This window comes from Acytostelium subglobosum (genome assembly GCF_000787575.1).
Source record: "Acytostelium subglobosum LB1 DNA, scaffold: scaffold13, whole genome shotgun sequence".
Classification (NCBI taxonomy): Eukaryota; Evosea; class Eumycetozoa; order Acytosteliales; family Acytosteliaceae; genus Acytostelium; species Acytostelium subglobosum.
In genome coordinates this window covers 684,411-704,544 of record NW_012236520.1, presented here as the reverse complement: position 1 = coordinate 704,544, position 20,134 = coordinate 684,411, and the positions used below count along the sequence as shown (strand labels likewise).

The 20,134-nt window shown below is 46.9% G+C and overlaps 7 protein-coding genes across 7 annotated transcripts; 4 read left to right on the top strand and 3 right to left on the bottom strand.

Moving 5' to 3' along the window:
- Positions 1 to 98: 98 nt before the first annotated feature.
- On the bottom strand, positions 99 to 6,888 carry SAMD00019534_069550 (hypothetical protein; the record flags this gene model as incomplete). The annotated part of the gene is made up of 2 exons (XM_012898067.1): positions 99 to 5,709; positions 5,798 to 6,888. 2 exons carry the CDS (start codon positions 6,886 to 6,888, stop codon positions 99 to 101), a joined length of 6,702 nt encoding a protein of 2,233 aa, XP_012753521.1.
- A 2,329-nt stretch (positions 6,889 to 9,217) lies between these two features.
- SAMD00019534_069540 (hypothetical protein) lies at positions 9,218 to 12,239 on the bottom strand (the record flags this gene model as incomplete). The annotated part of the gene is made up of 7 exons (XM_012898066.1): positions 9,218 to 9,437; positions 9,502 to 10,130; positions 10,209 to 10,803; positions 10,858 to 10,966; positions 11,042 to 11,159; positions 11,229 to 12,116; positions 12,219 to 12,239. The coding sequence occupies 7 exons, from the start codon at positions 12,237 to 12,239 to the stop codon at positions 9,218 to 9,220; spliced, it is 2,580 nt and encodes an 859-aa protein (XP_012753520.1).
- Positions 12,240 to 13,160: 921 nt separating this feature from the next.
- On the top strand, positions 13,161 to 13,943 carry SAMD00019534_069530 (hypothetical protein; the record flags this gene model as incomplete). The annotated part of the gene is made up of 2 exons (XM_012898065.1): positions 13,161 to 13,671; positions 13,780 to 13,943. Coding segments are annotated over 2 exons (675 nt in total), but the record flags the coding sequence as incomplete, so codon positions are not given.
- A 221-nt stretch (positions 13,944 to 14,164) lies between these two features.
- Positions 14,165 to 15,772, top strand: SAMD00019534_069520 (hypothetical protein; the record flags this gene model as incomplete). The annotated part of the gene is made up of 1 exon (XM_012898064.1): positions 14,165 to 15,772. One exon carries the CDS (start codon positions 14,165 to 14,167, stop codon positions 15,770 to 15,772), a length of 1,608 nt encoding a protein of 535 aa, XP_012753518.1.
- Positions 15,773 to 16,081: 309 nt separating this feature from the next.
- On the top strand, positions 16,082 to 17,178 carry SAMD00019534_069510 (hypothetical protein; the record flags this gene model as incomplete). Its single annotated transcript, XM_012898063.1, has 2 exons — positions 16,082 to 16,294; positions 16,540 to 17,178. Coding segments are annotated over 2 exons (852 nt in total), but the record flags the coding sequence as incomplete, so codon positions are not given.
- A 191-nt stretch (positions 17,179 to 17,369) lies between these two features.
- SAMD00019534_069500 (hypothetical protein) lies at positions 17,370 to 17,913 on the bottom strand (the record flags this gene model as incomplete). The annotated part of the gene is made up of 3 exons (XM_012898062.1): positions 17,370 to 17,579; positions 17,658 to 17,815; positions 17,898 to 17,913. 3 exons carry the CDS (start codon positions 17,911 to 17,913, stop codon positions 17,370 to 17,372), a joined length of 384 nt encoding a protein of 127 aa, XP_012753516.1.
- Positions 17,914 to 18,156: 243 nt separating this feature from the next.
- Positions 18,157 to 19,270, top strand: SAMD00019534_069490 (hypothetical protein; the record flags this gene model as incomplete). The annotated part of the gene is made up of 2 exons (XM_012898061.1): positions 18,157 to 18,622; positions 19,224 to 19,270. Coding segments are annotated over 2 exons (513 nt in total), but the record flags the coding sequence as incomplete, so codon positions are not given.
- Between the last annotated feature and the right edge of the window lie 864 nt (positions 19,271 to 20,134).

Below are 20,134 nucleotides of genomic sequence, written 5' to 3'. Positions count from 1 at the left end.
AAATTTTAAGTTAAAGCTTCAATCTCCATGGATGATCTCTGATTCAAATATGATCCAACCCATGGGTTGTTTGTTGTTGTCAGTGTCATTACATTAGCTTATTTATTAAGTTTGGAAATGATATATTTCTTTTGCTCTGGCGACAAGGTGTCTAGAAGTTGTAGCACTCCATCCATGGCGGCATCAGAGTCTTGTTGGGCGTAGTAGATGATTTGGGATTGTACATATGATTTCCTCATGTCGTTGATCTTGTCCATCAGTTGCGTACATGAGTTATTGCTGAGGAAGTTGGCGCGCCACTCGTTGCTCTCGAAGCCATTGGGCAGCACACCCAGGTTGTTAGTGGTGGCCAGCTCGCGCACCCACTTCTCCAGCAGCTCCCTGCGCTCGAATCGGTTCAGGGCAGGGTTGACGCGCTCCATCAGTCGCAGATGCTGCTCCTCTAGCAGTCTTCTCTTTAGACGGTAGTAGAAGTAGCGACGGGCCGACTTCCATGGCACCACCTCGCTGATCACTCCCTTGGCCTTCATGCGGCCTGGCGTGTCGTGGAGGTCGGCGAACTTGATAGCGACCTGCTGATACATGCCCAGGAGCTCCTTCTCGCGTGTCTGTATCTGTGTCTTCAACTGCTTCTGCTGAGTCTCGTCGGTGGCTGATGCCAGCTCTTGGTCCATCGCGATGATCTTGTCGTCCAGTCTATGCATCGTCCTGATCAGGTCCGGATCACGATACTTGATCTCACAGATTCCGTTGGGCTCGAGCACTCCTCCTCTGGACGTCTCTGACGCGTACATCTCCATCATGTCAAGGTTGATGGTGGAGTCCAGCACGACCCAGGCACCTCCACGCAGCTCTCCCTCGGGTGGGATGTACACCATGACTGGCTGGCGGTAGGTCCTCAGGTTGTCGACTATCATCGATCCAAACTTGAGTATCTCGTCAAACATGTCGCGCATTCCACCACTGAATCCTCTCCAGTTGGCCAGGATCATCAGTGGCAGCTCCTCTCCCTTGTTAAAGTCGGCGATGGCCTGCGCGGTCTTGAATGATGAGTCGGGGTACCAGACCTGGGCGGCTTGTGGGATGACAGCCTCCTGTGACAGTGGGTTGGCGGGGTCGGCTGGCACAACCTTCTCGATGGTACGTGTCTCGACAGCGATCACACCGAGTGGGATACCTCCTAGACGTGCACGACCACACACAACGGTCTTGGCCCAGCCGCCCAGCGTCTCGATGAAGGAGTCCTTGTCAAACAAACCGCTGATCCATTGCTTGTTCTTGATGTCTGAGTGGTGTCCTTGGATGAGGTCGCGAATGTCGTACTTGGAGTTGAGTGATGGGTCAAAGGCAATGTCTCTGGTTGGGGAGTCGACCGGCGCCACAATTGGCACCAGCTCGCCCTTGGACTTTGGCACAAAGGCGATCCACTGCAATATCGATCGGATGCCGTGTAGCTCGTCATTGACAGAAATGTGAGACACACCGTTGGGATACATGATCTGTGCACCACCCAGTTGCTGGTTGGACTCGTAGACATCCTTGCCCAGCACCTTGTTGAGCGCGCCGGCACCCGTAAGGATGATGGGCGCGTCGTTCTGAATGGTACGCTGTCCAAGACGCACAAGATAGGCACCGATACCCACCGATCGTCCGGTGGCCAGTGTAATTGTAAAGATGTCCTCGTAGGCGCGTGAAGTCTCTCCGGCAATGAAACCGGACCAGCTGAGGTTCTCCACACCAATTCCACTCTTTTGACCAATGATGTCGCTGATGATCCAGCGTCCCTCTGTGTCCTTCTCGGCCAGCACAGAGTTTGTCTCCTTCAGCTTCTTGTAGTCGGCGTCCTCCAGGTACAGCGCCTTGGCACCCTTGCCCACGTCCTTTGGATTGTTCCAAAGCACCTTGAACTTGGACTTGATCTCGTCGGCCAGACCAATCCTGGCGCCTGAGTTGGCAGACAGGTAGATTCTGGGCAGCTGCTCCTTGCGCGCCAGCTCACTCGCCAGCTGGAACAGCAGGTCCTCTTGTGGACCAAACGAACCGATCTGATGGGTGATGTCGTTGGCGATCACAATCACGTGGCGACCCTGTGGATACTCTGGTGTGTAGAGCAACATCTTCCATGCGACCATACCAATGTCGTTGTAGCCAATGGGGCGGTAGGTCTCCTCGATGGTTGGACGACCATTCTGTGGCAGCTGGTCGTAGGGAACGCGAGGTGGGAAGTCGGTCGAGCTGATGCCCGGTGTGATGATGAGCTCGACAGCGTCGACGACGGGGCGCGAGGGCAGACTGACTCGCTGTGGGTTCTCCTTGTTCTTCTCCATGTACTCGAGCCACAGCGTCTGCAGCGCCTCGGTGAACAGGTCGGGATAGTCGTAGACGTAGCTGGTGTCGAGACGCTGAGCCTTGAAACGGTTGCGCTGCACGGCGTCCATGACGGGGTAGGGAGTGTCGACGGGCAGGCCGTCCCAGATGCCACGCGCACTGCCTGGCACCACGGTGAACACCTGCTGGCCGCCAGAGTTGATCTGCTCGTAATAGCAGTACACCTGGAATGCATAACCAGTTGGGTTTTGAACAAAGAAGCGCACGGGTATCAGGGTGTTCTCCTTGCGCAGATTACCCTTGACCTCGACCTGGCCGACGCGCATCTTCCACATACGCTTGCCAAGACGGTCGCCAATCTGTTGAACAAAGAAACCAATCATGCGCTCGTCAAACATGACCTCGGGAAGGATGTTGAGGAAGATGTTGTGGTTCTGGGCGGTGGAGTACTTCTTGTTGGAGGCAATGGCCATCTCGAGTGCCTCGAGTGACTCGCTCAGAAGAGCCTCGACCTGCGAGATGATAATGTCGATAGTCTTGGCGTTCTCCGTGCTGGTCAGGTCGCCAAAGCGGATGACTGAACGCACAAAGAAGCAGCGGTCGGCGTCGGGATCAGTCTCCTTCTTGTTCTTCTCCTGGCCATAGTAGAGATGCAGACGTTGTGATTGAGTGGGCACGTGCGAGATGTCAAAGTTGCTCAGCTTGCGCACCTCAAGATGGTAGGCCATCGCTGGTTCAATGTGACGGAAGATTGGGTCCTCCATGTAGCCGTGACGCTCACGGAACGTGAAGTACTTGGGCTGCTGGCCGATCTTGCCATTGCAGACAAAGGTCACACGTCGCACACGCAGCTGGTTGAGGTCGCGGTGGTTGGCCTGTAGGATGGCGGACAGTCGCTTTATGGTGGCGCTCTCCTCGACGATCGTCTCTGGGTACACTGATAGCACGACCGAGAGAATGTCAGTCGACTCGCCAAAGGTCTTGGTGCGCATCAGGTTGAAGTCGTCCTCGATGTTGTAGTTCTTCAGGATCACTGGCAGCATCTGTTCGAAGCGCTGCTCGCTCTCAAAGAACACCATCATGCCGTATCGCAGCGCGGTCTGGTCCTCCATCGCCTGGAACGAATCGGTCGAATCAGTGCGCAGGTTGGACAGTCCGTTCATGATTGAGCGGCCTGAGCCCAGAAGGCCAGAGGGACGCGCACCCACAGACATGAGCATGGGGCTGCTGCCTGGCGAGCCAGGTAGTGTGATGTAGAAGTGCCATTCGGCGCAGTCAAAGCCGCGCTTCTCGTTGGCGCCATCCTCGAGGGTGACACGGATGTCCTCGATAAAGTATGATCGGAATGAGTGACGCACGTACGCCTCCATGGAGACGCGACGCACCATGTCGTCGGACGACTGGAAGTTGGGGATGAGCACGTCGAGCAGATCGACAGTCTGACGCGAGATGCTCTGGATCAGCTTGGTGCGCTCCTCGTCGATGTCCTGCGCCAGGATCTCCTTGATCGTGCGGTCGACATCGCTAACACGCTGCTCGTTCGATGGCAGTTGCGAGTTGACTACGATCTCCTTGGACTTGAGCGAGATGTCCATGTTCTTGCCAGACATCTTGGAGATCTGTTGCAGCTGGTCGGTGTACTCGGCGACGGTGTGAGTCTGGTCGATCTTTTTGAGCAATGCCAGCATCAGCTGGTGCTTCTTGGACTGTGGGTGGATGGCCTGCGCAAGCTCCATGATCTTGGGTATGTTGTCCTTGAATGTCTGTCGCAGCAGCTTGAGTGACGCCTGTACAGTGCGGCCTTGCAGCAGCTTCTCCACGTTGAAGAACTCCTCCAACAGTGAGCGGATGACGATTGTGCGCGCGCCACTGATGCCCTGAGCATACTTCTGGACGAGGTCGGCGGCAGGCTTGAACGTGGCCGTCACAGTCTTGGCCAGTGCCTCACTCTCCACAGTCAGCTTGCTAAAGTATTGTGCCAGTTGGTGTGCCAACTGCTCGCTTGTGAATGACTGTGACGCCTCGTGTTGGGAGCGTGCCAGCTCCTCAGCGACAAGTGCAGCCAATGGTTGTGGGATACGACTGTTGATCACGCTCATGCACTCGTTGAACTCGCAGAATGGCAGACGTGGGTCGTTGATCTGTGTGAAGAGGTCCTCGATCAGGTTGGCTACCTGGTTGTTCTCGTAGCCACTGAGCACGGCGCGTACATTGAGCAATGTGTTGTTGAGCAGCTGATGTGGCTGCGAGCCAATGAGCGTAGGTGGCTCCATCCTGGGCATCTTGCCGGCAAACTTGGTCGACTTTTGGATCGAGCTGCAGTCCTCCAGGTCGAGATTGGCAATGATTGCGCCGGCAGCCATCACGCTGCCTTCGGGCAGCACAAACTTGATCTTGCCGCTCTCTGGCGCCACCACTGGCATGTACATCTTCATCACTTCGATCTCGGCGTAGGATGCGCCCTTCTTGACAAAGGCACCGTCGTCCACCAGGTAGCGAACAAGCTTGCCTGGCGACGAGGTACGCAGCACCGACGGGTCGTACTCCTGGCTGAACACACAGGTCTTGCTGTCGATCACAAGGCGCAGGCCGGTCACCTCCTCCTTTCCGTAGCACACGTGTGTGCATCCGTCCAGCATTATGAGAAGGCCGCCATCAGACATGAGCACGATGTTGCTCTCGGCGTAGTTGGTTCGGTCGCTCTGTAGAGAGACCATGAAGCGCGACGCGCTCTTCCTGCTGACCTCGAACGTGTACTTGACGTTGTTGTAGATGAGCTCGATGGGCACTACGTTGGACAGCAGCTCCATGCCTGGCAGCTGGCCCACAGTGATCTGCTGGGCAAACTCTTGAGCGCGGGTGTTATACAGCGAGAACGCCTTGAACAGGGCGCCGCACAGCACGACGAGCATGGCGTCGGGCTTGGGTGTAACGATCTTCTCGGCGATCAACACGTCGAGCCAACCAGTGTGGATGTTGTTATTGCGGAAGGCCTCGGTGCCTAGCAGATGGATGATGTACTCCACGGGTGTGCGAATGTCGCCACGGATCGATATCTCCTTGAGGGCCATGACCATGGCCTTGCGGGCCTCCTCGCGAGTCACACCGTTGGCAAAGATGTGACCAAACTGTGAGTCAGCGTACTCGTGCAGGCCTCCGTGTGCGCCAACACTGAAGTAGCCCCATACGTTGGGGTTGCTACGGAAGGTCAGGTCGATGATCTTGCCCGACGTGGGTTTGAAGCCTTCGTCTGGGTTCTCTCCTGTTATTCTAACGGCGATGCAGTGTCCCTTTGCCGGCAGACGCTGTGTAAAATCCTGTAAATCAATCTTTGAGTCTTCCAAAGGTTGTTGGTTGTAAAGCTTTCTAATGTCTGGTATTCTATATGATCGTAATTGATTGATTGTTAGGATATCTGTCATCACTCGTCCACGCTCATTCAATCATTCAATCAAAGTTGATACCATACCTGTACAATGGGATACCCATGGCGATTTGAACTTGGGTCGCTGGAAGGTTGACGCCAGTGATCTGCTCGGTGACTGGATGTTCCACTTGGAGACGAGGATTGAGTTCCAGGAAGTAGTAGTTGCCATCAAAGAGGTACTCGACTGTGCCTGCACCAACGTATCCAACCTCTTTGACGAGACGCACGGCAGCGCGCTCCATCTCTAGCCACACCTCGGGCGTGGGTGCCAGGGGCGGACCCTCCTCAATGATCTTTTGATGACGACGCTGCACGGAGCAGTCACGTCCATTGAGTGAGATGGCCTCGCCGTACTGATCTCCAATGATCTGTACCTCAAGATGTCTGGCGTTTGGAACGAGCTTCATGTAGAAGATGGGTGAGCCTGGTACCTCGGACTGCACCTGGCGGAAGCTGGCCGGCAGCTCGTCCATGCACATGACCTTTCTGATACCCTTGCCACCACCTCCCTCAGACGCCTTGATCATAGCGGGGAATCCAACCTTCTCGGCGACGATCTTGGCCTCCTCCACGGTGGCGATGGTCGCCTGGCGACAGGCCTCCTCAGTGACACCGGTCTTGGCGTACTCCACGGTGAGGCCGCTGCCACTCCAGGGCACACAGGCGACGCGGGCCGACTGGGCTACGATTGTTGAGGCGATCTTGTCTCCAAGGTCGCGCATGGCGCCGGCGGGCGGTCCAATGAATGCGATCTTGGTCTTGGTCTTGGACAGCAGGTCTGGGAGACGTGGGTTCTCTGAGGCGTGGCCCCAGCCCGCCCACACGGCCTGCACGTCGGCACGCTCCGCCAAATCGATGATCGTGTCGACATTGGCATAGTTGTAGTTGTTGGAGCCACCTGGCACATCGATCACCTGGTCCGCCAGACGGATGTATTCGGCATGTGCCTTCATGTCCTCGGGCGTGGCCATTACAACGAATTTGATTGCGCGTTCGTCGCCCAACGTTGTAAAGGCCCATTTACGCACGGATCTAATGGCCTTGGCTGCAGCCAGACCATTGTTGGCGATCAATATCTTGCGGATCACCTTATTACCTCCACAAAACTTGATATACTCTTCCAAAGAGTCCATTATATATTATGTGTAGTGTCTATGTATGTATGTATTTATATATATTATATATGTAATGTAATGTCCTTTAACTTATCTGTTTGTATCATGTATTAGCATCTTGTACTTTGTACTTTGAACATATCTTTGAACTTAACTGAACTTACAATTGATGAACAAAAGGATATGTGTGTATCTATATCATTGAGTCCTGAATGAAGGCGCTGCTAATGAATGTAGTGAACTGAATGTAATGTGTAAGTCTTATATGATCTCTATCTCTGTCTCTATCTCAAATGGTCATGCTTGGGGATGAATGACTGACTATGCAACAAAGGGTTGTTTGATCGATCGAAGGGGCAAGAAGGTGAAGAGAGAGATCTTGGTTGTGTTGGTCGAGTTGGTGGGGGTTGGATGTTTGAGTGTGTTATGAATCGGTGTGAATATGATGATGTGATTGATTGAATGAGTGAGTGAGTTAGATGTGTCGATGAATGATTATATCAACTGAATGAATTAATGAACAAATGAAATGATTGACCAGTTGATGTGTCTGATTATTGAAGTTACTGACTGACTGCCTGACTGACTATCTGAATCGTTATTGTTGTTGTTGTGGGAATATTATCAACAGACAAACAGACTGAGAACTGACTGACTGACTGACTGTCCAAGTAATGAATGAAGTAGTAATATAGTTTGAATTTGTACAACAACGACACACACACTCACTGACAACAGTTAATGAATCAAATTAAGATTGGCACACTGACACACCTTCGTTTGGGTCCTTTGAAAGCCTCAAACCCCACACCACAACCACACCCACCATAGTTGAGCTCAACGAGTGGTCGTGTGGGGTTAACACACACAAAACACCAAAAACAACAACATGACCAAATCACTCAACAATGATGCACACACACAAACACTCTGTGATTGATTGGTCTCATTCATGATGATGACGACGATGGTGAATACGCATGAAAAATTTATGAAAGACACACAAATGATGCCAATCAAATTCGTTGCATTCATTTCTATCTCTCTTCTCTCTTCTCTCTCTCTCTTTGTCTCTCTCTACATTGGTGTGATGTGATGTGATTGATGGGTCATTCGCCGCATTTAAGTAATATCGTCGATCATCATTGTGTATTGGCTGAATGGCTCACTCTGACTGTTCACCATCGCTCACCTTTGTTGGAGTCATCGTTGGGTGGTGGAATGGCATCGAGGCTGGTGTGTATGTATTGTGGATGGGGCGTATGTTGTGGTGTGATGTGTGATTGTGATCCATTGGGTAATGTCATGAATGTTTACCTTTTGCTTCTTCTTCTTCTTCTGAATCAATACAATCTGTGTTGCTAATACTGTTGTTGTTGTTGATGTTGTGTCTGTTTACTTCTTTCGTTTGATTGAATGAATGAATGAATGAACCTGGAATGACTGAATGAATGACTGAATGACTGACCTATACCATGCAAGGTATTAACATGATAAGTTCATTTAGAAGTTGCTACACAGCAGGCAATTCAATCCACTTGCATTAGAGTGTATTTGTGAGAGAGGTACTATGCAAGGAGAGGTAATGGGGACCTCTTAAATACCTGACTACCCCCAGCGAAGGTGATAATCACGCACGACACGACGTCGTTTTGAGTTTCTCAGAGTCTCTTTTTTTTTCCGAACCAAAGTCCCAATGGGACTGGAGCCTTGGAACCAGCAGTTCCCAATCACACTCACACACACATCACACATCAAACTATGAGGCAGACGACCATCGTCAAGGTTTAGGTGATTGGTCAATCACACACATAATGTCTGTCGTCTGGTATCCATGAGGCACAACAACAAGCAACATCAAACAACCTGGAAACATCTAGAGAACTGTCTTTGTTTGTTTACAACTATTTGAATGAATGTGTGAATGAATGAATGGATTGATGAATGATCAATGTCGTGATTGAGTCAATGGATGGGATTCTTGTGGGACTTGGCAACTCAACAGTCCATCACATGTGATGTTGGATGTAATTTGACAAATTGCTCATCACTGATCAGAGCTCTCTTCTTCTTTATAATTATTCTTGTTTGTGTATCTATGATGGATGATGATGATGATGATGATGGTGATGATGATGTGGCGATCGTTATCTGTTATATAAATATTGTCGGTGATTGTCGTGTTGTCATTATTGTTATCTTTTGTTATCGCTGCATCGCTGCTTGCTTGCTTGATTGGTTGTTATTCCTAAAATACAATGTTGTTTGGCATAGTAATAATAAATAACTCTTGTTTGTCATGTTCCCAATGTCCATGTCAATGTCAATGTCCAAGATCCCGGTCAAATCAATCCTTTAGGAAGTTGATGGGAGTTGGTCCACGTTGCATCAATGGTATGATTTTGGGTGGTGCCACACTGGCCTGATTGTTGATGGCAATGTATGTCTTGAACTCGCTAAGTGATGGTGCCACATAGTTTGTAAGACGTGGATCATGGAACTTGAGCTCTGGTGCCCTGAACTGATCAGACACATTCTTGATGTACAATTCAAATCTTCTTAAACAACTCCCTGATTGTGTGTGTTAGTTAATTGATTGGATGGATGGATTGATGGATGGATGGTACTTACAGATCGATCTTTTTCAGGTCGTTCAACAACTCCTTGTCACTGGTATACTCTCCAATTGGTGTGATATTGAACTCCTTCTCTTCCTCCAATGACACCATAGTATTGTTGTTGTTGGTGTTGGTAACTGTGATGTTTGTGGAAGTGGATGTTGGTGGTGATGAAGTGGTAGTGGAGGTGGAAGTGGAAGTGGAAGTAGATGGAGAGGATGGGGAGGATGGGGAGGATGTTGTTGAGGTCTCTTCGAGTAGCTCATCGATTGTAGAGTCATCAAGACATTCGGATTGATCATCGGGTATGGAGGTGGTTGGTGGACTGCTGGCCGCCATTCTTGGTGGGACGGGAGGTGGCTTCTTCTTGGCGGGGATGGGTGGTAGTGGCGTAGTAGGTATTTGTCTTGGTTTGGATACAGAGATGGATGATGTCGATGATGTCAATCTGGATGAACTGCTATACGTGTTGCCATTGGCGTTTCCTGAACCTGTACTAGCATTGCCACTATCCTTCTCCGTTGGATATTTTGCAGGCGACAGACTCTTGGTCGTTGTGATCGAGTTGCTATGCGTCAACTTGCTATACTCTGACAGGGAGAATCCACTTTGACTTAACAAGTATCTATTGATTCTGACCATCTTAGAATAGATTGTGATAGATTGAATGATTGAGTTAGTGAGTGTGATTGAGTGAGTGAGTTAGTGATCCACACATACTCTATACAGGAGTAGATGATGGTAGGCATTGCGGACGGGTTGATCCCAGTGCAGGAACAGTGTGTAGAAGTATTTGTGTAGGAGAAGGTCGCAGTAGAGCGCCATTCTGTTTGGACCTTGAAATGAATCAGAGGTGTTGTAGATGAGGTTGAGTGCGCGGATGACCACCTGATGATGATCGGCCGCAATGATGTTGTCAATGCCTTCGCAAAAGAAGTGGATGTCAAATGTGTCGGGCAGGCGGCCAAACTCCTTGAACCACAGCTCGACGATGCCCAGCGTCGACGAGATGCCCGCCAGATCAAAGACGCACGTCTTTAAGAAGATGATCTTTATCAGGCCGTCCAGGATCTGCGAGTCGTTCCTCGTGGCGCCAATCAGTGCGTAGTGTGCTTCGATCGATGGTGTTGGTCGCACTGGTGGTATAGGTTGATCGCGTGTCTTTATCTCGTGCATCAAAGCGTAGGCCAGTGTAAAGAATCCTGGTATCGTCTTCATGTCCACATTCTCTCCCATTACACTCTTGCACACTGTTATCCACTCCTTGAAGAATATGAAGAATATAGTCTCCTTGCGAGCAACATTGTCCACCCATCTATACATGAGAGGTTAGTGACAGTTGATTGATTGATTGAGTGTGTGAACATACCCTTGTGGGATACCATCCAACTCCTTCTCGCTGGCTGGATCACTTTGCATTAGAAGTGCATGGAATGGTAGCTTATCAGGTCGATCACCAACAATGTTTAGATGTTGCACTATGATGGTCATGTGTCAGTTAGTCATGTGATTGAGTGATTGATTGAGTCAATCATGTGATTGAATGGACTTACAATGTGGAGGACATGGATAATATGTGATTATATCTGTTATCTCTGTCTCCGGAGGTACCAATGCATCGATCAACTGCTTGGCAACTCTTGGTATCCTGTAGAATGCTATCACAATGAACTGAGGCGGATGGAAGATGTCAGTCAACACGTCATGTGATTAAAGCCACACTCAATCAATCAAACATACCTTTGCACAGAACTGTGATAGGATCATACTGAGGTAGGGCGTAGTGGAGACTAGGTTGGCAATGAAGGAGAAGGTCTTGTAGAGTTTGACACGATACTTGGAGAGTATGTCATTGTTCCATGGCTTGTATGTTTGTGGGTCGTAGGTTGATGTGGCCGAGTCATATTCTCGACGACGGGCAATCATCAACATTGTCTTGTACATTGGTGTGAAGTCCTTCTCCAGCGTGTAGTTCTTCTCGATGAATGCCTGCAGAGCGGCCCACAGCGCGAGCATTGTGTCGCGACAAGTGACCGCCACGACCTTGGTCGACTTTTGGCTCGATCCGCCGCCGCCGCCATTCTCCTTGTCGCGCTCCCTGATCATGTTGAACGTGCTGATCAGTCCATTGGTGCTGTTATCCGGCGTCTTGCCGATGGGAGGGGATGTGTTGCCAGGTGAGAGGGTGAGCGGCGTGCCGTCCGAGGCGGTCGACGGCGAGCTGCGTGGAGACGAGGGCGAGTATGAGTGTGCAGAGCCGGGCGAGGACAGGTCGTCGCCAGACGGGCTGACCGGATCGAGATTGTTCTTGCTGCTGGGCTTGTAGACGGTGATGTCGAGCAGCGCCACGACCTCGACCAGCATGGCATTGACCTTGTTCAGTGCATTGATCGACTTGTCGCGCTTCTTCTCATCGCAAGATCCAATGGCATCCAGTTGAGGCAGCATTGTAATCACTCCATTTGCCTTCTTCTCCATCTGAACGCACCAATTCTTATACTTTAACTTTGGTCTATTGATTGATTGTGGTGTACCTGGTGCATTATTATTGTTTGATGATGGTGATGATGTAACTGATGATTGATTTCCATTCTGATTTAAACGTTGCTGTTGCTGTTGGTGCTGTTGCTGTGATTGTTGATGTTGTTGTTGTTGTGATTGTTGTTGTTGTGTATATGATTGTTCATTCTGATTTGAATGATCAATGAGTTTATTAAAGAACAAGTTTACCTTGTTCGTTAACTCATTCATTGTATATATATATATATGTATCTTTCAAGACTCCTTGATTGATTGATGTGATTGATTGATTGGTTGTTTGTTTGTTTGTTTGTATGTTTGTGTTTGATTGAGATGATGAATGATGATGTTCTAAGTGACAGTCACATGTGACTTATGTTATCATAGATATATTAGATGTAAATAGTGAATAAGTCTGAAGAAGTAAGTAAGGGGACAGAAAGACAGACAGACAGGTCATCAGCACTAACTCTCTGTCACACTGATTAACACACATTCACTTTAATCATCTCCATCCAGGCTTTGCACCACACTCAAAACTGCACCTTTCAACCAAAATATCAATCGATGGATGGATGTAGAACTGGACGAAATTTCAATGTCGTTCTATTTACTTGATCATCAATGAAAATAAATTTAAAATATCATTTATTATTGTATACACCAAATAATTAAGAACACAAGTAGATGGATAAATCTTAATAATAAGATATTAATAAATACACCATTGTATAATTAAATTTAAAAATAAATAAATATAAAGTTGACTGAGACGACTTGATGTTTGAAGGCGCGCCACTCCTACATTGTTTTTGTTTTTTTTTTTCAAAACACACACATAACACGCACGTACTCTCTTTCTCTCTTTATCTCTCTCTTTCTCTTTCCTCACTCACTCACTCATTCATTCACTCAACTCATTCACTATCTATCTATCTAGCAAAGTGTAGAGTTAGAGCAGGGTCGTCATCAATATATATTATTATTTATTATTATATATATATATATATTTATAGAGACTCAAATATCAATTGTATCACATCAATCAATCAATCAATCATCTCTTTTTTGAAGAAAAAAGAGAAAGAAGAAGAAGGAAGTAGTAGAACTTGGAGTTGATATAAATATATAATATTATAGGTTCAAAAATACATGGACAAGAAATATAATAATATGGCCAATCATAGAGAGTCATCGTCAGAGGAGGACGAATCACCACAGGAGGACGAGATCGCTTGGATACCCTGGTACTGCAACCTCAAGGGCAACGAATTCTTTGCAACCATCGAGGAGGATTACATACAGGACGACTTTAATCTGACAGGACTCAGCTCGATCGTACCGCACTACGAGAATGCGCTGGGCATCATCCTCGACTCGGACCCCGAGGACCAGCTGAGCGAGGACCAGCAGGAGAGCATCGAGCGCTCGGCCGACATCCTCTACGGACTGATTCACGCGCGATACATCCTCACGTCAAAGGGTCTGGCACACATGAACGAGAAGTTCAAGCGAGCAGAGTTTGGTCGCTGTCCTCGCGTGTTTTGTCAGAACCAGCCGGTGCTCCCCGTTGGTCTGTCCGACATGCAAGGCGTAGACACTGTTAAGGTCTACTGTCCACGCTGTAACGATATATTCAATCCAAAATATAGAAGACACTCTCGTATGTACATCCGTCATCATTCATTCAATCATCCAGGCCTTATTCACTGACTCATTCATTCATTCGATCGATCAATCAATCAACTAATCAATCAACCAATCAATGTAGACATCGACGGTGCTTACTTTGGCACTACTTTCCCTCACCTGTTACTGATCACCTATCCAGAGTTGGCGCCACCAAAGCCACACCAGACATACGTACCAAAGATATACGGATTCAAGATACACAAGACTGCCAGAGAGCGCACACTCCAACATCAACAAAAAGTTAGAGGATACAACAATAAATAAATCAATATAATACTCGGCCAGTCAAGTCAAGTCAGTCAAGTCAGTCTCTTTTACCATTGTGACCATTGGAGTAGGTCGTCAACTGATGCGTTAGGTTCCAGAAACTTGTTGGAAACTAAAGTTTGGGTGTACGCGTGATTGATTGATTGAGTGGACTAGTGCATGATCACATGATCAATCAACCAAAATATATATAGATGATGGATACATTACCAATAGTTGTATTACAAGTTATAGTATATCATTCAGATCCATTGGATAGGGTGTGCTTGTTGTTGACATGCCAGAGATTCAAGACAACGTTGTTGTCTAGGAAGTTGAATGAATGGTCATCGGCGGATGACAGTAAGATATACCTGTCTGGTGAGTCTACTGATCGTAGATCACTGTTTGCCAGAGGTGACGATATGGACTTTGGTCTCGAGACCCTACCGCCATCCATCACCAGTCTAACTTCGGTCTTTCACCGTGATCAGATCGATGACTATGAACAGATGGCGATTGACGATGTTCTACCACCATCACTCACCTACCTATCGTTCAGTAACAAGTTCGACCGAACCATTCCACCTGGCCTGCTCCCATCATCAATCACATCACTCTCCTTTGGCAGCCAATACAATCGTGTGATCAATGTTGGGGTGTTGCCAGCGTCGCTCAAAGTGCTCTCATTTGGAAGTTGGTTCAATCGCCCAATCATACCCGGGTCGCTACCAGACTCGTTGACAGTGCTCTCCTTGCAAGGCTTTAGGTACAACAAGCCATTTGACAGTCCTGGAATCATCCCTCGCTCACTGATCACACTCAAACTTGGTTCAAGTTTCAATCATAGTCTGTTTGGGATACTTCCATCGACACTCAGGACATTGGGACTGGGCTACAGCTTTGATCAAGAGCTCAGTTGTGATTGGCTGCCAGACTCTTTGACCGAGTTGTGTTGGGACCCCAACGCCCACCTGCCCTCATTCTCTAATCAACTTCCAACCTCAATCAAGTCGCTAAAGTTTGGAGCAATGTATAATAGAGTGTTGATACCTGGATCCTTGCCACGCGCATTGGAATCTCTCCACTTTGAGCGAGACTACAATCAAGTGATCAGTACAGGTCTCCTGCCCTCGACCCTCACCTCACTCCACTTTGGAATGGATTTCAATCAGGTGATCACTGAGGGCATGTTACCAGAATCATTGATCGACATCCAGTTTGGATATGACTTTGATCAAGTGATCAATCATAACACATTGCCATCGACCAATCTACAATCATTATCATTTGGAAAGGGATACAAGAAGCCAATCTCACCATACACGCTTCCTGTATCACTCACATCACTCGCTCTGCACAATCCAAAGTATCAAGAGGACATTGGACCCAACGTGCTTCCACGATCATTGGTCAAGTTGGACGTTGGATCAGTGATGATCAAGAATATATCATTTCCACCAGCATTGAGGATATTGAATCTGAGTCGTGGATGGGACAAGTCACTGATGACTCCAATCCCATCATCAGTGGACACGATGTGGATTGTGGGCGGGATGGACAATCAAGACATACCATATCTTCCATCACTTTGTCTAAATGTACTTCGAGTACATCTAGTGTCATCAAACAGTCGTAGTGGATCACTTAGAACAAAGATCTTACTCGATCTAATTCCAAATGTTCAAACATACATCATAACATTCAGTTATGATTGGACCATCCAAGAAATGATCATTCGTCGCATCAGTCCCAAATCAGCAATAACTCTAACTACATACGAGGAATTACCATCAGAGCATATACTAAATATACTATCACTATGACAGTGAATAAATCGATTTGATTGATTGATTGTGGTCAGCGGACCAGTTTTTGTGTGTGATCGAAAAACGCGAAACGTGTGGGCGATCTTTGTGTACGATCAGCTTTGTTTCGAAACAAAGGGGGACGCTGTTTGGCCCCTTCAAAGTGGAGGCCTCAATCTTAGGTCAATCATATCCAATGTACAGTCGTACTCCCTGTGGTACACAATCATTCATTCAATCAATCAATCAATCACACTCATACATCACTCATACTCATACTCATACTCATACTCAATCATATATATATAATATAATATGACAACAAATTATAGACAATCAACAGTTATAAGCCCATTGCCTGATCCAAAGGTAGAGGGATTGTCAATGTATACAGATATAATGTGTGCACCATTCGTTGCACCATATTGTATACCACTACATCTATCAGAGCCATTCAACGTCGATGTTGAATACGGTCGTATATCAACTACATTACAAGAATTAGAGTTACTCAATGCCAAACATCAATTGATTGAGAAGGGTATGTCTGTCCATCGATCATTCAATCGATCAATCACATTCACACTCACACTCACTCACACTCAATCAATCAATTAGTCAAAGTGATGCAAATAGTATCAGTGGACATGCCTGCTTTGGCAACGAATGGATCGCCACATGGATCACCTCACTCACCTAGATTTATGAATAAGACACCGATGGCCTCGATGGCCGCGACAGAGGACTCACACTCACCGGTGATGGCCTCACCCCCACCATCAACAAAGTCAAAGGCCAGCAGTTTGTTGGGTATCGATCAGGACTCACCAACGTCCACTCCTATAAAGTCATCAAAGGCCAGTATGTTATTGGGTCTGGACGAGGGCGGAAGTTCGCCATCATCATCACCCAAGGACAAGAAGCAGTTGTTGTCGCCAGCGCCAGCAAACTCGCCAAAGTTTGGTCTGTTGGCGAGATCAGCCAGCAACAATCTACTGAGGGACAAAGAGACCAGTGGCGGTGGCGGTGCTGGCAGCGGCGGCAGCGGGTCATTCCTGGGGGCGTCGAGCCAGTCGCCTCTAGCGCAGTCGATCGCCATAAATAGTTCGACTGGCACACTGGGCATGTCACCGCGCGAGGACACACCAGGGTTCAACCTGTCGGGCATCTCGCCATTGCACTACCAACACATCTTTACCGTATCCACCAAGACACAGAACTATTCATTCAATGCCCGAGACCGCGATGAGAGCAGCCAGTTTGTCGACGCCATCAAGCTGATATCCCTGGGCAAGGCCTTCCATCCCGAGTCACAGACCACTCTCGACTACCTAACCGAGGCACTCGAACTGACGCTCAAGTGTCGTGCCCCTCCCGTGCCATCACTGCCCGCCTCGCCTCCACCCCCACCTCCCCATCTCAAGGCCTGAGCGAAGACCGACCAAGACTATGTTTGAATGATCGATCAATCAATTCAACATCACTCGATTAAATGTCCCTAAATGTAGTATTATTGTACACTGATCAAACATTGCTGTTGTGTTCATGACTTGTTCCATTCGATCGTCATCAATCAGTTCTTCGTTTGCTTTGATTGCCCTGCATGAGTGTTCTCTTATCTTCTTTGGGGCTTGGCAGTGTTGGCATCCTCAAGTCTGTCATTGATGCTCTTTGACATGTTGTTGAGATAATAGATGATACCAATTGAGAAGAGGATGCTTGTAGTTCCTGACACTCTGTGCACAGATGTGCTGACCAAATATGTAATGAACAGACCAATCAATGTCTCTACCCACTTGATCTCCTTCTTAAGGTTACCAATGAACTATTATTGATTGATTGATTGATTGATGGTTAGAATGAGCGATTGATCATGTGATGTGTTCGTGATGATGACACATACAGTGATGAAGAAGAAGAATAGGAATGAACCTAGGAATCCACCGAGGATGGTGTATGGTGGAGATGACCTGAAGAATGCAGCATTGAGTTGGAGTGCTCCAAACACAATGATCCATGACAGTGCAGCCAACACAAGTGAGCTAGATGTTGATGGTTGTTCTAAAATTGATTGATTGATCACGTATTAGATATGATTTGATGATTGATTGATGTGATGGTTGTTGTTATGAGCTGTTCATACCAAATATCTTTGCCATTGTTATATCTTGTTATATATGTAAATATTATCTTGTTAAGTTCAACAACAACGCCTGTTCATTAATTCATTCATTTGATTGATGATCCTGATTGCAGGTTCACACGTGGGTCATGAGGCACACTTTGAAAAAAGCTTTGACTTTGAAGAACTTCATGGATTCAAGTGATGTCATTCATTCATCACCTTCACTCCATTTGCTCAGTCAATCAATCAATCAAACAAATACATAATATAATATACAATGTCACAATCTACATCATTGATGGTTGATAAGAGTGATGGTACACCATCATCACCAAAGCCTTCATCTTCATCATCATTGACAAACAATAATAGCAATAACAATAATCAGAGTTCAACATCATCAAATCAATCACCATTAGCAAGTTCAGAGTCAGGAGGCAGTCACTGGAGAACATCAAGTAGTAACGTTCATAATAGACCACCTCCTCCATTACCACCATACTATGGTGGAGGTGGCAGCAACAGCAGTAACAACAATAACAATGGCTACAATGGAACTGGCATTGGCAATAGTAACAACAACAATAACAATAACAACAGTGGAGTATATGGATACTTGAGCGATAAAGATGACATGAATACACAGAGCCTACCACTCAAGAACAGATTGATGCGATCACTCAACTTTTATGTACTACGACCTTTCCTGATCGGTGTCTCTGGTTCCTTTGGATTAAGTGTTGGTATGTAGACACGCATGTGACATGTACGGACGTATCCACATGTCTCATGTCACATATCATTCATCATATCATTCAATCAATCAATCATCCAAACACACACTCACAACCCAGGGTCGCCCGCCAACCGACCGACCGACTTCCACCATCATCCTCATTTGATTGAAAGTAGTATACTACACTTGTTATTACTCTATACCCATTGTCAACAACATCCACTCCACATTATAATACGCGGGTACCATCCACCCATCATTCAATCAATCAATTATTCGTCACATGTCCAATCAATCAATCCACATTCGATCTCGATCCAGACAGGCCAACTCTTAAAGCTTGGACGACGAACCAATCTACCATCACCCACATCACTCATTCATTCATTCATTCATTCATTCATTCATTTCATTCATTCATTCAGCTAACTGATTGCATTGACAACAACACCTGCCATTCCAATGTCCTACCAATGTCAACTTCCAATCACACACCTTATAACTACCATCACACTCACTTCACTTCACTCTCTTTCATACCCACTGCTAACACAAACGACATGGCGCCACTCATTAACTCACTCACTTTATCAATCCAATCACTTTAGGGTATCTCCTGTTCGACATTGCATGCAATAAGCTGAGCAAACTAAAGTAGTACTATGCCACTGATTGTACATTTACACATACATACACACACGACATTATTCTAAACACAACCCTAGTGCAGCGATCGCTGTTGTTGTAATCATGCACATTTATAAACTTAAATGTCTTATAGTGGTCTGACCATGTGATGGTGTGTGTAAGTGTAAGTGTGGGAGTGTGTGATTGTATATCTTGATCAGAGATATACATCACACCTACCACCACTCACACAACATACACATTCGGGTGTGTCCAACCAATCACACATTCACTTTCCAACTAAAGTAATCCGCAAATCTTGTTGGGTGAGCATGGTTGATCATGGATCGACAGAAGGTCGGTGCGCTTCTTCATCACGTGATGATAATCAACATCATCATCATTACTCACTAAATCACTCAATCAATCACACATGTATGAATGAATGTATGAATATGGATAGATGTATGAATGAATACTTTGGTGGGTGACATGTGGAAACAATGACGCCCGAGACAACAACAACAACTAAACCCTGATGATCACCAACAGCCATCCAGCCATCCAGCAATCCATCAATCCAGGAGCATCAATAACCAACAGCCTGTATTATAACACCACGTTGTTGGTCCGTTAATATTATTATTATTATTATTCCATTTATCAATTGCTTGCTTGTTGTTTGTTTGTTTGTTTGTTATTGGGAAGACAAGATAGAGACATAAGATAGACATTAGAGAGATAGATAGAGAGAGTATAGAGTTGGGTTAGTGATTGGACCATCCATAATCAATCATCATCATCATCATCAATCATTCATTCATTAGTTAGTGTGTTACTGCCTATCAACAACCATAATCAATCAATCACATCCATCTCCACAATCAATCTC